Raw genomic sequence first — 13162 nt, 5'->3', positions numbered from 1 at the left:
GTGAAGTCTCGTAGAGTGAGATAGCACTCTGTGCTGGCTACGGATGAGATCTTGAGGAGCACTCCACTGACACAAATACATATTTGACATAGCCTACAATGTATTTGATACAGTTAAACCCGGATGTAACGAAGTTGACAAAAATTGGGAAGTTTTCGTTACATGCAGGTTTTTGTTACATCCAGGTTTCGAGTTTAGGCTCGCTGGAAAGAAGAAGAAATGAAGTCAGAACGCTAGACGGTGAAATCACGCTTCAAGGATTCATTTCAGAATGCAAAACTGCGTCATTTCCGCCTGCTACTTTCCCACGAGCTTAGGAACTACACGGCACTCCCAAGAAGCAAGGCCACTTACCACCGTATTCACAACCGTAACTTAAGTACCACACTTTGGTTTTGACACTTTTCGGTGCCTTCACGCGTTTAACGCCTACCCTTTGATGAAAGGGCGCCTTTTCGCGAATTTCGTGCTATTTTCCACACTCGAGATTTACGAGAGCATGCTAGGTGGGATACTGCACCGGGCGGCGGCGTTCCTTCTCGCTGGTGGAGACGAAATTTGAAATTGGAAGCTTGTTTTGAAAAGACAATACTTCTCGCTTTATGGCAACAGAGCTCATCACCGACAAACCGACACCACAGATAGCAGTGGAGACTACACGCCGACTACGCGCCGAGAGGCAGGCCTAGCTCCTTAAACGTATCGAACCGACACCGCACTGCCACGTGGAAACACACGGTAGTTTGCGTTGCGGGCAAAATTCGCCAAATCGTTGCCGATTTTTCAGAAGTGCGAGAAACACTGACTCGTCAACGTAGCGAATTCGTTACATCTAGGTTACCACCGCAACGCCTTCGCTACATAGAGGTCCCAAACACATGGGCTTCAACGGCGCTGGCAATGGGGAATTAAAAAGCTTCGTTAAATTCACGAATTTGTTATATAGAGGTTCGTTACATCCAGGTTCAACTGTATGTATAAACCCTGTTAAAATATGGAATATTTGCTTCTTGATGAACCTACTCGCTGAATCAATTTTTTGTTTAATTGTGGATGTTAGTAACAGCAAAGTGAAGCTAGAGCTCAGTGATTGTAAATAGATTTGTTAATACAATTGGCCATCTTTTAACCATCTTCACAGCATCTTCGCTGGTAACGACCTGCTTATATCTCCTGTGTGACTCTCGGAAAAATTTTAATGGCAATTTGTTTTGTTACGCCGATGCTTGGGCGAGTTGGTTTTCTATATTCTAAGATTCACAGCGCAAACAACAAACACAAAGTTGAGGGAGACCGAGACCCAGTTTTTTTAGTTAAAGGATCCCCCAAGTCCCAGGACACCCATTTTTCGCTCTTCACTCTTATTTTAAAAATATGGTCTGGTCGGAAATCTGTTTCGCCAAACCATGCTCTGAAAGCATCCCACACATTCACATAATCTTGGGAATACCTCCAAACATGGACCTGTGCCCTGTGGCAGAATGCGAGAGGAAAGTCAACTGCAAATACTTGTGGCTACACAAGGGTCATGCATGCCCCAAATACGATACCAGAAGACACGCATTATAACAAAAAGTTGATAAGAATGCATAGTTACCCTAGACTTCATGTCGAGGAAGGTGTCCTCAAGCTCCGAGAACTTGTATGTTGCCCCTGTGATGAACTCTTTCATGACAAGGACAAACTTGTCGCCAGGCTGTGATGGTTGTCCACGCAGGAAGTCGAGCTCCTTCTGAACTTCGCTGAGTCCCGTCTTGAGGTCCTGGATCTCTTTCGTCAACTCCCCGAGACTATACCAAAAATAAAATGTTGTGCACCTTTAATCTGATGGTCACACATCAAATTTTGCTTTCTAGTTAGGGCTCTCTTTAGCTACGCAAAAGCAAACTTCGGTATAATGAGTAAAGGGCGAAGAAAACAGGCAAACGAGAGCAACTCAAGCCTTGTTCCCACGCGCTTTCGTAACACTTTATCTGGATAAACGCAGTATACAAATTCAGCTGGCTTAGCTACTTGGGCGTTTTAAAGCCTTCCTCACTAAAGGCGCGCATCAAACAGGTATTGAACAGATGTGGTGAAGTTTTTCTGACACTTTGGCTACAATACACATCCATTTCTTCCCTAATTCAATTGTTACGTATTTGCTGTTAAATAGCAATAGCGATATAGTGTTTCATACATTTCCGTTTGGAGCCTGAAAAAATCGCATAATTCTCGTTTGCAATGTGCATGAGTCGTAGAATTTCTAACATTGCAATACATGACCCGCTATTTGGGCCTCGTGTTGCCGGAATGAAGCCTATTTTCTTTCGCAAATGACTCTTGTCAAACATCCCAATTCATAAAAAGATCTTCTAGGTGTCTAGCGCTGCATGTTATCAAGTGTGCAAAATGTCAAGGCATGACAGGTAAGACCCATCCAGCATTAACATTATTTATTGCTGCTAGCAGTGTAAAAAAACGACCAAGCAAGGAACACAAATCAAAGCGTCAGTCTTCTAATAGCGGGGCTATTCCTCTGAGCTCTCCTCTTTGCACGATCACTAGTACTACGGCTATAAACCGTCACACAACAACCGTGCAGGTATTACACACCTTCGGCAGCGTCTTTTAAAGATATGCTTGACACCCTTGTCAAAAATATTACTCTCTAATGAGGATGGCAAAGGCAAGTAAAGGTTTATGAAAGCGTAAGGTGATCATGCAATTCACAGATGGGCCATTCTGTACCGCTGCCACTTCATCGGGCAAATACCGACGAAAAGCAATGACCTTACCAAAATGAAATTGGGGCGTTTGTACGAAATAAAGGCAAACCACATTTTAAACCTTTCCACTCCATATGCATGTTTGGAACTTTTTGTAAATTATAACGCAGTCCGAATCATTCGGACATCGGAACGATGAATAGAAGGTTACAGTTGTGTTTTGCACGCAGGGTGACAAATGAACCTCTCATCTGCTAATTTTTTGCTGCTCAGTCAATTGTTTCAGTGCACATTTTGTTCTATATAACGGCAAATAAACTATTAAATGAGGTTGCAGAAACATTTAAATTGTATGTGCAAATACAACGCTTTTTGTTAATTTATCCTTATTTAAAATGACAATTTGAAATTTCGTATTTTTGAACACCAGGTAGAAATAAGTGACGTTTAGTGTGCATATTTGGGCCTCCATCAAAGCAGCAGCGCCGAAAGCTGGGAAGTTAGTGAAACTTTCTTGAAGCCCAATTTTCCCAGAGCTGTTTAATACGCAGTTTTAAAACAGGACCACACTGCCCTGTTTCTTTTGTTCAGTTTCGACTCCTTTTGAGCATGCACACATAAGCAGGCATACCATGCACAGCAAAGATAAAAATACAAACAAATCGCTGTGCGTATTTTCTGGCCATGAAGGTGTTCGCTATTGGTTACGAACTTAGCATATCCCACGTGTTCCAGCTGTCAAACATAATTATTTCGGCATTTCAATCAGGACCAGCTCGCAACAAGCCAGAGTGACTAGAAATCCATACATGATAATGCTTTTCACGACACAATTAACTAATCCAGTTTACATAAGTAACCTGGGGCCCAAAAATATTTAGTCAGTTCAATATTGGTGACATTATTTTATACTGTAAAGGAGGATATTTTTCTGCTTTAGATCAACAGCAGTAGCTGCCCATCTGCTAAAATCGTCACGAGCACGTCTATTGCGGTCAAAGTTTGCGCGCTGCAATTCATACGTAACAGCTTAATTGCTCATATGGATGCCCTCACACATACTCGTCCCCCCGCTATGAACTGCATTGCCTTTTTTTCACTTTGCTATCCTATCCGCCTTTCTCTTTCGGCCAGCCATATTTGTTTGAATTCTACTATCACAAAAATACTCCATTCAGTTGCAGCCTGGAAGAGTCTTTGTTTCCAAAAATCTTCATTTTATTTTAATATGAGCTTCTAGAAGTCACCAACCGCGTTAAGAAATGCATTTTTGTGCTCTTCGTGTTTCTTTTGGCACACAAGCTAGACTTTAATAATTTATCAAGAGAACAAAACTGGGTGACTTACTTCACTTTGGCTGCTTTCTTGACGTGCGGAATGTCCTCCTCAAGTTTCAGAGTATCCTTGAACTGGAATGACAAGGAGCAACCATAATGCCAGAATTACTGCATTCAGAAGTATTCAGCTGCTTTAAGCAAATCAAAGAACTGGAATGTCTACCTATTGGTTGATCTACAACACGTTCTGCGCAGTGTAACTGATAGTACAATTACTGAGATAGCAATAAAGAGAGCATAAAAAAATAAATGATAACGAAAAGAAACGCGGACATTACAAAAGATAATCGCAATCTTCTTGCCTATGTGGTGCTAACATAAATTCAGGACCCCCATGCTTTGCTAGTAAAACATAGGTTTTCAGGTAAATTGAAGACGCTTTACAGTTCGAAATACACAATCCGCTAGGAAAGAATAATATAGTACCAGAACTTGTATCTCCGTAACACAGAAACACCTGCCCCTAGAGTGAACACTTAATACCTAATGCTGCTGAAAAGTAGAAAGTCTTTGGTAATAAGATTGCCCTGATTGTTTGTCGACGTATTACATACCTTCTTTTCAAGGGTTTCAATCAAGTAGTGGAGCAAGGTGAAGTTGCGGTTCGTGCTGGACTTTGTGTCGGGAAGGTGGTTCAGGCTCGACAGCTTGAAGCCGACCGCATTTCCTCGTTGGCCACGGTTCATGTAGTTTCCAAAGGCTAGTACAACTTCAAGTAGTTTTTTCAGTCGCTTGCTGCGCTGAACCTCTTTCGATGCTTCCAAGACAGCTGAAGGAGTAAAGTGCACTCTAATCAAGCAGCAATCACAACCACGGACTGAAAAGCCTGCTCAATGTCCCTACCCAACGACAACCCAAAGAGTGCAACACAGTTTACTGGATTCATCTCCTAAATAAATTCATGAAATCCATTGCCGACAGATTTGTCGCTCTCGTCAGAAAGAAATTACTTTGCACAAAACTAGGCACACTGCAACGCGTGATGTGGGAAAATATCCGAGTAATAGAACCAACGTGAGGAAGATTTCCGTCACACCTGGCAGCTAGCTCTCAATGCAGCCTTCTAGTGAGTCTCCAGAGCTCCCGATATCGCCTTGCATTACATTGATGAGCTGTACCTCAATGCTTTTCTGCGCGAACCACAGGGCCTAAATTGCCCAATCGTGAAGTTATATGGCAGACCGAACCAGTATTTTTAATGCTGCAAGGTCGGACAAGGGAGACTTAGAGGAAGAGCTTGATAAGGACACAACATCGCCGACATGCCGTTCGAAACAACGATTATGATGAAAGTGCGATACTGTTTGATGAAAAAGATGGTGTGGTGCTTGCATGAGACACGATGATGATGAGCAGGCGGAAATGACGAGTTCACTTGCAGCTAAGGAACAAAATGGCACCAGGGCTAACAATGCTTCAATATCAAGAAGCAATGATCATTCAAAAATACTCACAAATTAAATGCTTTCAACGGAAAAATGTGCGTTTCTCGCACATATTCGAACCTTAGTTTCTAGGCACAATACAAGATTTGGCATATTTGAGTATTTGAGTATTTTTTTTTATTTCTTGGCAAAACCAAGAGGAGGCTGAGACTAAAGGCGGACGTGGCCTGATAGAGGCCTCAGCCACCCGATTTACAGTGTACGCAATAACAGGGCTGCTCACAAATTTAAGCATAATAGCACAATCGTAATAGAAAACTTTCGTGCCAATAGCTGCGGTCTGGGCATTAGCTCAAATGATGTATAGTGAATTGACACTGCTCCGAATCCTGCTATGCTCATATGCCCACGAGATACTCAACATCTAATTTTAAGACCTTCTACAAGAGCGCCTCGCATGACAATAAGCAAGTGCCTAATAGATGCCAACCAGGCATTGGAAATCGGGAGCTGTCAATTCAGTAGCTTACATCTTAAGCATTCATTGTTAATGTGCACTTGGGGCACTGGAAAGACGCCACCGCTTGTTTACAAACCACAGCTCGTGCAACACATCTGGGGGACAGGTATACGAGAACATTAAAACGTGATGATGAGGGTGACAACGAACCTAAAATGTAACTTTGTAGGAGGTATCTTGCTCTAGCACTTACCAATGATTTTGGGTTTGCAATCGGACACCCTTTCTTGGAATTTTTTCTTGTAGTATAAAGTTCTCAGCCGTTGTTCGTAGTGAATTATCCTAAAGAAAAAGATACATTTTGATAGACCTATCAGAAGGGGGCAATTTGCACAAAAATTTGCTTTGCACAAAGTCAGTGTTGCATCTTCAGTGTGGTATTTGAAAAAAAAAAGTATAGATTTTTAAATAGGTGCTTTAGAATTTTGTAGGTTCAAATCATTAAAAGACCCAATTGCATTAACACTGGCCATGCAACTAAAGGGGTTAATCAGCACATAAAATAACCGAATACCAAGAAACAGCGAGCGCGATTTCGGCCCTATTGAGAGCAACAACATGCAGGTAAGTCAATTTGCAAAGATCCCGAAGTTCATACCTGCTGATTTCGTAAAGAAATCTGTCAGCCTTCGCCATGCTTTCCATCTCAGTACTATGTTCTTCCAACAAAACTTTTTCTTCAGGGCTTGGAAGAAACTTGAGTAGCTGCAAACGAAGAATGTGAGAACGAAGTCAATGCACTGAAAAACTTTTTTTATTAGAGATAAAGTACGGCAGAAACAAACAATAACCAAGTGATTGATGAGGCTGTTCTTTATAGTTAATATCCCTAATGCCACCTGAACCGGTATTATTTCTAACTGAGCTTCAATTGTATATTTGCGGATACTCCTTGCTTTAAATTCTCACTAATTGTTGGCTGCAAGACATACCATGTCTTGTTGCGGCGTTGCACAGTCGAAGTCCCATCGTGGACAGCGATTTAGTCTCTTCCTTACAAGTTGGGCAGTTTAATTTTCTGCACGATCCTTCAGCCCAATTCCATAGACTTCCAAAAATTTCAAAGCATTCACAACATCGCTGACGGAGTAAAAGGTACAAATGCATTCATCTGCATAACGTAGATCTCTTCCCTGGTCCAAGGTCCTATTATTACAAGAGAGAGAGACCACGTTTTGTAATGGCGACCAGTAGTTGTGTGCAGCTAGAAAAGTTGTAGGTGTATATGTTATAAAAATATCAGCGCGCAGTAAGTTTCAGGCTAGTAATAATGATGAAGGGTAAGGAGCTCTGCCGGGAAAATGTTTTGGCCTTTCTGTACACGCTCGATTTAAGAACGAATCTTCATTGTGCCTGAAATGTACCCTGCTGTTTTTCCTGCTGCAATACTGGGACCGTACTTCGGACAGAAAAGACAATTACTTCCTGCTCACGAGCGGTCAGTGTCTTCATTTAACAACTCGTTCATTCGAAAAAGCGATGCATGGAGCATATGATCTACAAAGCACGTATTTGAATGGCAACAGCCAACATTTCACCCAACATGAAATCCTAGTAGTAAAACAAAAATATTGGCACGAACATTAAGGTACCTCCCTCAGCCATCGATTGCCAGTTCCCTTATTATATAATATATCTTAATTCACAACGAATCGGCATGTCCTCCTTCCAAATATGTGCACGTTTTATCAGGAATGCAAATACCTATGTGACGGTCCACATTTCTTCGCTATTCTTTTTTTTATTCGTTTTGTGGTGTTTCATTATAAAATGAGGTGGATAATTTTACTCTCAGACAAAGCTTTTGCAGTCCAGCAAAAAGACCATAGTAAAATAGCCGTTAAGTAGAGTGCCCGCATTGCAGGCAGTAAGCACATAGGGGTAGGCCACCACTGGAAGCAAGATATTCTTACGAATGCTGTTCCCTTCACTAACACTCGGATGATCTGAAAATTTTTATGCTATCTGAAACAAAATACCCCGCCGCAGGCGTTTTGGACATTGTTAGACCACGTCGTGCGAACACCGAGTACAAGACACGAAATCTATCCACCCATGTTTGCCAATAAGACCACCGACATTAGCGCATTAGCGCAGCTTTCTAGGCCACAATCAGGGGGATGTGCCTCAGGGAAAGCTTTTGCATTTTATAACTAATACGTATGGAGGTATAGCCAAAGTTATTTATTTGCTATTCATTCTTAGTTACTTCTTTGTGCAAGACAATCGTGTTTGTCCCGATTCCCGCAGCTGACCTATGCATAGCTGTTTCGTTATGGTCTTACGGTTGATTTTTGAATTGCCAGTCTGGCGGAAGGACTCTTTCTCGTGCACCTTCCCTTTTATCGAAATTTTACAGCGCCCACTTGTCCCAAAAACGAACTTTCCCACTATTCGGCAGGGCACTTGGAACTTGGAAGGCGAGCACATACCTGTTCCACCATGTCCTTGGGCAACTGGTCCTTGGAATCCATAGAGAGGATGGCCCGGCAGATGTCATCGTTGGTGAGCCTCAGCTTCGAGAGCAAGATGGTGCAGTTCTGGGCCCGGCGGCCATCGATGAGCGAGAGCTCCCGGACCCGAGGGCTTCGGCACGTCAGCGCTGGGATGTCCTCCAGCGAACCGTTCGTCTGGGAGGTACCAACGAGAAGCCATTTAAGCAAGCTTCTTGCCTTACAACATAGCCATCTTATGTTACGCATGCTCACCGTGTAACGACTGTTCCTGAATGGAGCTTTGTCATTTGTTACAGTTGCCATACTGGAACGCCTTTTCACAAACTATGGCGGCACTTTGGGCCTTAATTTATAATCAGCAGCATAGTGGGACCGATATCCAGCGCACTCCCGAGAATTTACAGCGTTTGAGCTCATACAGTGAATGAGCCAGTTAAGCTAAGGGTCATTTGATTACATAAAAGGCCTCCAGTATGGTGCATTTATATATGGTGGTGCCGGCATTAACAAATATTGAAGGCCATCTCTGGAACCGACAGGAAACACAATAAGCAATAGCCGCCCCCCTAGCTCTGCTGGGTGTAGCATGCGTCAGAGTATGGCCAATTTTGATTACACTTTAATATCCACAGTAATGTATATTCTGAACGGTGACATTATTTAACAGAATCAAAAGCGACTGCGAGCCACTCATACAGTTAACAAGGACCGGGTGATACATATCTTTCTTCTCAAAGCACCGTTTCCCAAGACCAGACACGTGTAAATCCTGTTTGTGATCACGTTGCAAGTGAGAAATAGGCTCAGATATGCAGAAAGAGCAAGAACATGCTCGTTTTTTCCTATCTACTTTGCATTCACAGTCTATCTGGCCACAAAACTTCGCAAAAAAAATTTCCCTGTGGTATGGTTATGAAGCTTTTATATCAGAGTAGTGTTTTAACTGTTTTCTCCTGACTGCGTCTACCAAAATAAGTGTGTCCGGGGCGAAATGAGAAATTCTTAATATTATATTTTATAAAGATCCCCCAAATGCGGTCAATTTTTCTATTATTTTAATGTAACTCACTCCACATCCCTGCTGCTTCTGATATGCTGAGAATGTCCTGTCGATGTCGGCCAGGTCAATGTCTTTGTACAGTTTTGTGTCATCCAGTTCAGTCCATACTGTGCCGTCTACTCTGGCCTGGAAGGTAAAACACAATTTACAATATAGCGCTATTCCCACACATCATGACTCTATTGCAGCACTAGTGCAGGAACTGAGATTTCAGCTAAAGCATACTTTCGTTGTGCGAAGTTCACAACACATTCATATCACACTGTGAGATATTGGTGGCTTGATTTTTATATAATTGATCATTGTACGTAGCACTAGACACCACGGTCTATCAGAACCTAATAATAGATACGAGACTGTTTTTGTCTTAGGCTTCAATAAACGCAGCTCGGGGTAAAAGCTAAGGGGCTGTGTCCACCGTGATACTTTTCCCCGCCTTTATATTTTTTTTTACAACCAAAACATTGAGTAGGAGTTGAAAGGTCTACGTGTGATGACAACGGGTGTGAAAGCAGCACAATAAAATATTATAATAGTGCAGGCGGCTCTTCAATGTGAAAGCAAAGATGAATTGAACGCAAGGCAGAATAGAAGAATGATAACGGGCTAAAGATACTTGCTTCTGGCAACTTTGACCAGTTGAAAGACTTCAGCGGGTTTGTTGGCTGCGGAATGTTCTTGATCTTGGGCGTCCTCATCATCGGTGGCATACAAGGTGGTGGTGGTGGCGCCATGCCTGTTCCCGAAAAAAGCTCAGTGTGAAATAATGCTAAGTGGGTTGTTGAACTGCAAATTATAGCTTTACAAGAACACTGTGAATGTTAAAAGTATATTCTCGCACGCCATAGGCTCAGCAGTATGCGAATTTTTTGCATTCCCACTTCAAATTATGTTTTGTGCATTGCCTAAATCACCTTCTGTCTTGCTTTAATACGGAGCCACACTCTTCAATCTCGAACCATTGTATCCGATCCCCATAAAGAAGAACTTCAAAATTCCTAAGGTGTTCGGACAAACTGTTATAACACAGGAACAGTTATACACAGGAACACAGAATTATAACTGTTATAATTTATACAACCACCACCCCATCGGAAAGAATAAAGACTACAAAATGACCGCCGTAGACAAGCCTACATAGCATTACTACCACCAAACATCCTGTGTTTTTCGTGGAAACGAAAGGAAAGGCACGGATCAACAAAGGGGGGTGATGAGCGATTTGTGACAGATACGCACAATTCAATTCGTTTTCACCGATACTATGTTCTAACAAGGTTGACCACTAAATCTCCCGCCTTTATTTTTTCTTCGCGTGGGTTTCTGCATACAAACTGTGCGCTGAGCCAGGAAGCTATTGGTTGCTTGATTACGACGCAGACGTGTCATTTTCTAGCCACTGAAGCGGTATTTACTGCGATTCTTCGTTATGCACTAACCTGCGCAAGGGCCTGCAGCTACCAATATTGGCGCACGTGAATGGCGCTGTAAATACTCAAAATTTAGTAACACGCACCCCACACGCCGCGCCCGCTTCCAACGCTAGAAATTGAGCCCGATGGCAGTACCCTCGTCATACATTCCATTCGTTTCCATTCCAATTTCACAGGCAAATAATTCCTGGTGGCCAAGGTTTAAGGACTCATTTGGCGAGCGAAATTAGTGCCTACGAGTTTTGAAGACCCAGCAGCTGCTTTTTAACATTTTTTATCCTCTAATGAGCTAATAATTGTGTACGCATAACTTTACATGCAGCCTGACTGGATGTAGAGAAGCCGTGCCTAGCGGCGTGCTGCCACGAAAACCTTTTTTCGCAATAGCGCATATTTTCAGCTAGAGTAACCAAAAAGTAAAAATCGTGGTGGCGTTTCCTCGGAAATGCTTCTGTTATACTACATTCTCCTGAACCCAGGCCATTAGTATTCAGCGTCCCGTTGTTGCTGTGTCGACGCTTCTGGAATAAAAACACATGTTAACGATTCCACGGTACTCTCATCGTACTTCCGCGCGAATCGTCTTTGAACCAAGCATTCATAGGTGTGCTCTGCTAAGCGCCTCTTTCCAGTGAGAGTGCTGCAGCATCTAGCAAGCTCACCAGGAGCTGTTGTCCCTCCCAGTGACGGCATTGGCGGTGGAGGTGGTGGAGGCGCGCTGAAAGAGCTGGTCGCTGGCAACGTGCCACCTCGGCTGCTCAACAGTCGACTGTCATCGGGTGCACCGTTGCGGCTTGGACTGGCGACATAGTTTCTGTCCCGCCGCTCAGAGTCAAGCTGCACAGGTGGCAAGAGAGGCGCATGATCAGTGGCTGATTCCAGGCAACAATGCCGCACAGAATGCGGTTGTATACAGCTCTGTAATCACTAGTAGACATGCCTGTCACTGCATCTTATTCTAGTGCCTATTGTGTCTGTATCTGATCTACAGGTTACAATCTCTAGTAGACAAACTAGCCACTGCACCAGAATCTAATGCTTATTTGCCCGCATCTAATCAGCAGTTACGACATTGTTTCCAACTGTACTCCACATGAAGACGAAAATAAGTGACCCTTTTCGTTGTATATAAGGGACACTGAGATAACTCCAGCCACTCCCTAGTTTGTTGAAACTCAGACTGTGTTTACTCTGCTGCCTCAAGTTGGTCCGAAAGCATGCTGATGCTTCATTACTGAAAGGTTTAAAGCCCCTTACTACTCATGTTTGCTGTAACTTCAACTCCCCCTATCTGGGAATGTCCTTTAGATAACAAATATGCAACCCGTTCCTTGAGATGTAGCTTAAGCCTGTAATGTACGAAGTTCTCTACCCTACACGAACCCACAATTTGAAGGCCTTGAAAGAGTACAAGCACAACCACACAGAACACCATATGCACAAAGGGCAGGCCCTGTAGTGTCGTGTTGTGCTGCATATATCATCATAATCATCCCGGTTGTTTACACTTCAGGACGAAGGCCTCTTCCAAAGATCTTCAGCCACGTCTACTGAGTGCTGAGTCCACCTTTTCCTACTACATTTTCCTGCTGATCCCTCCATCGAGTCTTCGACCGACTCCGATTGCGTTTAATGTATATTGGCAGCCACTCCGTCGAATGGATGATTCGTTGAATGGAAGTGTCTCACTTCCATTCTGCCACTCCGTCGAAGGGAAGAAACGTTGGCAACAATCGTGCTTTTACCTTGTTCAAAGTTTTCTTTTCTTATATATGTATATATAGGGAGCAGTAGAACTTTGAAGATGGTAGAGAACACAAGAAAAAAAAAGCTCTGAACAAGGCAAAAGCACGATTGTTGCCGACGTTTCAGCAAAGAGACTAGCTTTCGTCAGGGCCCTGACGAAAGCAAGTCTCTTTGCTGAAACGTTGGCAACAATCGGGCTTTTTCCTTGTTAAAAGTTTTCTTTTCTTATATATATATATATATATATATATATATATATATATATATATACAGGGTGTCCCAGCTATCATGCACCAAGATTTAAAAAAAGAGTAAAGGCGTAACTCGAAAGAAACCAGGTGTATAATGTTTGCAGTACTGTGAAGAAGCGCACAGTATTTTTTTCTTTAATGAGACTTAATTAACTAATTGTAATTAATTATCTAACTCGAGAAATACTGTCCTAATCACTAAAGTGCCAATGAGGCACTTGTAGGTACCTACGAGGGGCATCTAACTGCGCTATTTTCAGCGACGG

The 13162-nt window shown here is 42.8% G+C and overlaps 1 protein-coding gene across 3 annotated transcripts in view; it reads right to left on the bottom strand.

The window, feature by feature from the left end:
- The window catches only part of Daam (disheveled-associated activator of morphogenesis-like protein), a 135603-nt gene that overhangs the window by 6381 nt on the left and 116060 nt on the right, over positions 1 to 13162 (bottom strand). For all 3 annotated transcript variants that reach the window (XM_077674036.1, XM_077674034.1, XM_077674035.1), the window contains exons 14-22: positions 11562 to 11736; positions 10087 to 10202; positions 9476 to 9592; positions 8383 to 8580; positions 6549 to 6655; positions 6144 to 6232; positions 4600 to 4814; positions 4056 to 4117; positions 1598 to 1790 (exon numbers count right to left, since the gene is read on the bottom strand). In XM_077674036.1, the coding sequence (XP_077530162.1) occupies positions 1598 to 1790; positions 4056 to 4117; positions 4600 to 4814; positions 6144 to 6232; positions 6549 to 6655; positions 8383 to 8580; positions 9476 to 9592; positions 10087 to 10202; positions 11562 to 11736 (1272 nt within the window). The remainder of the gene's footprint in view (positions 1 to 1597; positions 1791 to 4055; positions 4118 to 4599; positions 4815 to 6143; positions 6233 to 6548; positions 6656 to 8382; positions 8581 to 9475; positions 9593 to 10086; positions 10203 to 11561; positions 11737 to 13162) is intronic.

Source organism: Haemaphysalis longicornis, unplaced genomic scaffold (assembly GCF_048455015.1).
Source record: "Haemaphysalis longicornis isolate Haplotype H1 unplaced genomic scaffold, Haemaphysalis longicornis Haplotype H1 scaffold_6, whole genome shotgun sequence".
Taxonomy (NCBI): Eukaryota; Metazoa; Arthropoda; class Arachnida; order Ixodida; family Ixodidae; genus Haemaphysalis; species Haemaphysalis longicornis.
This window is presented reverse-complemented; position numbering and strand designations above follow the sequence as displayed.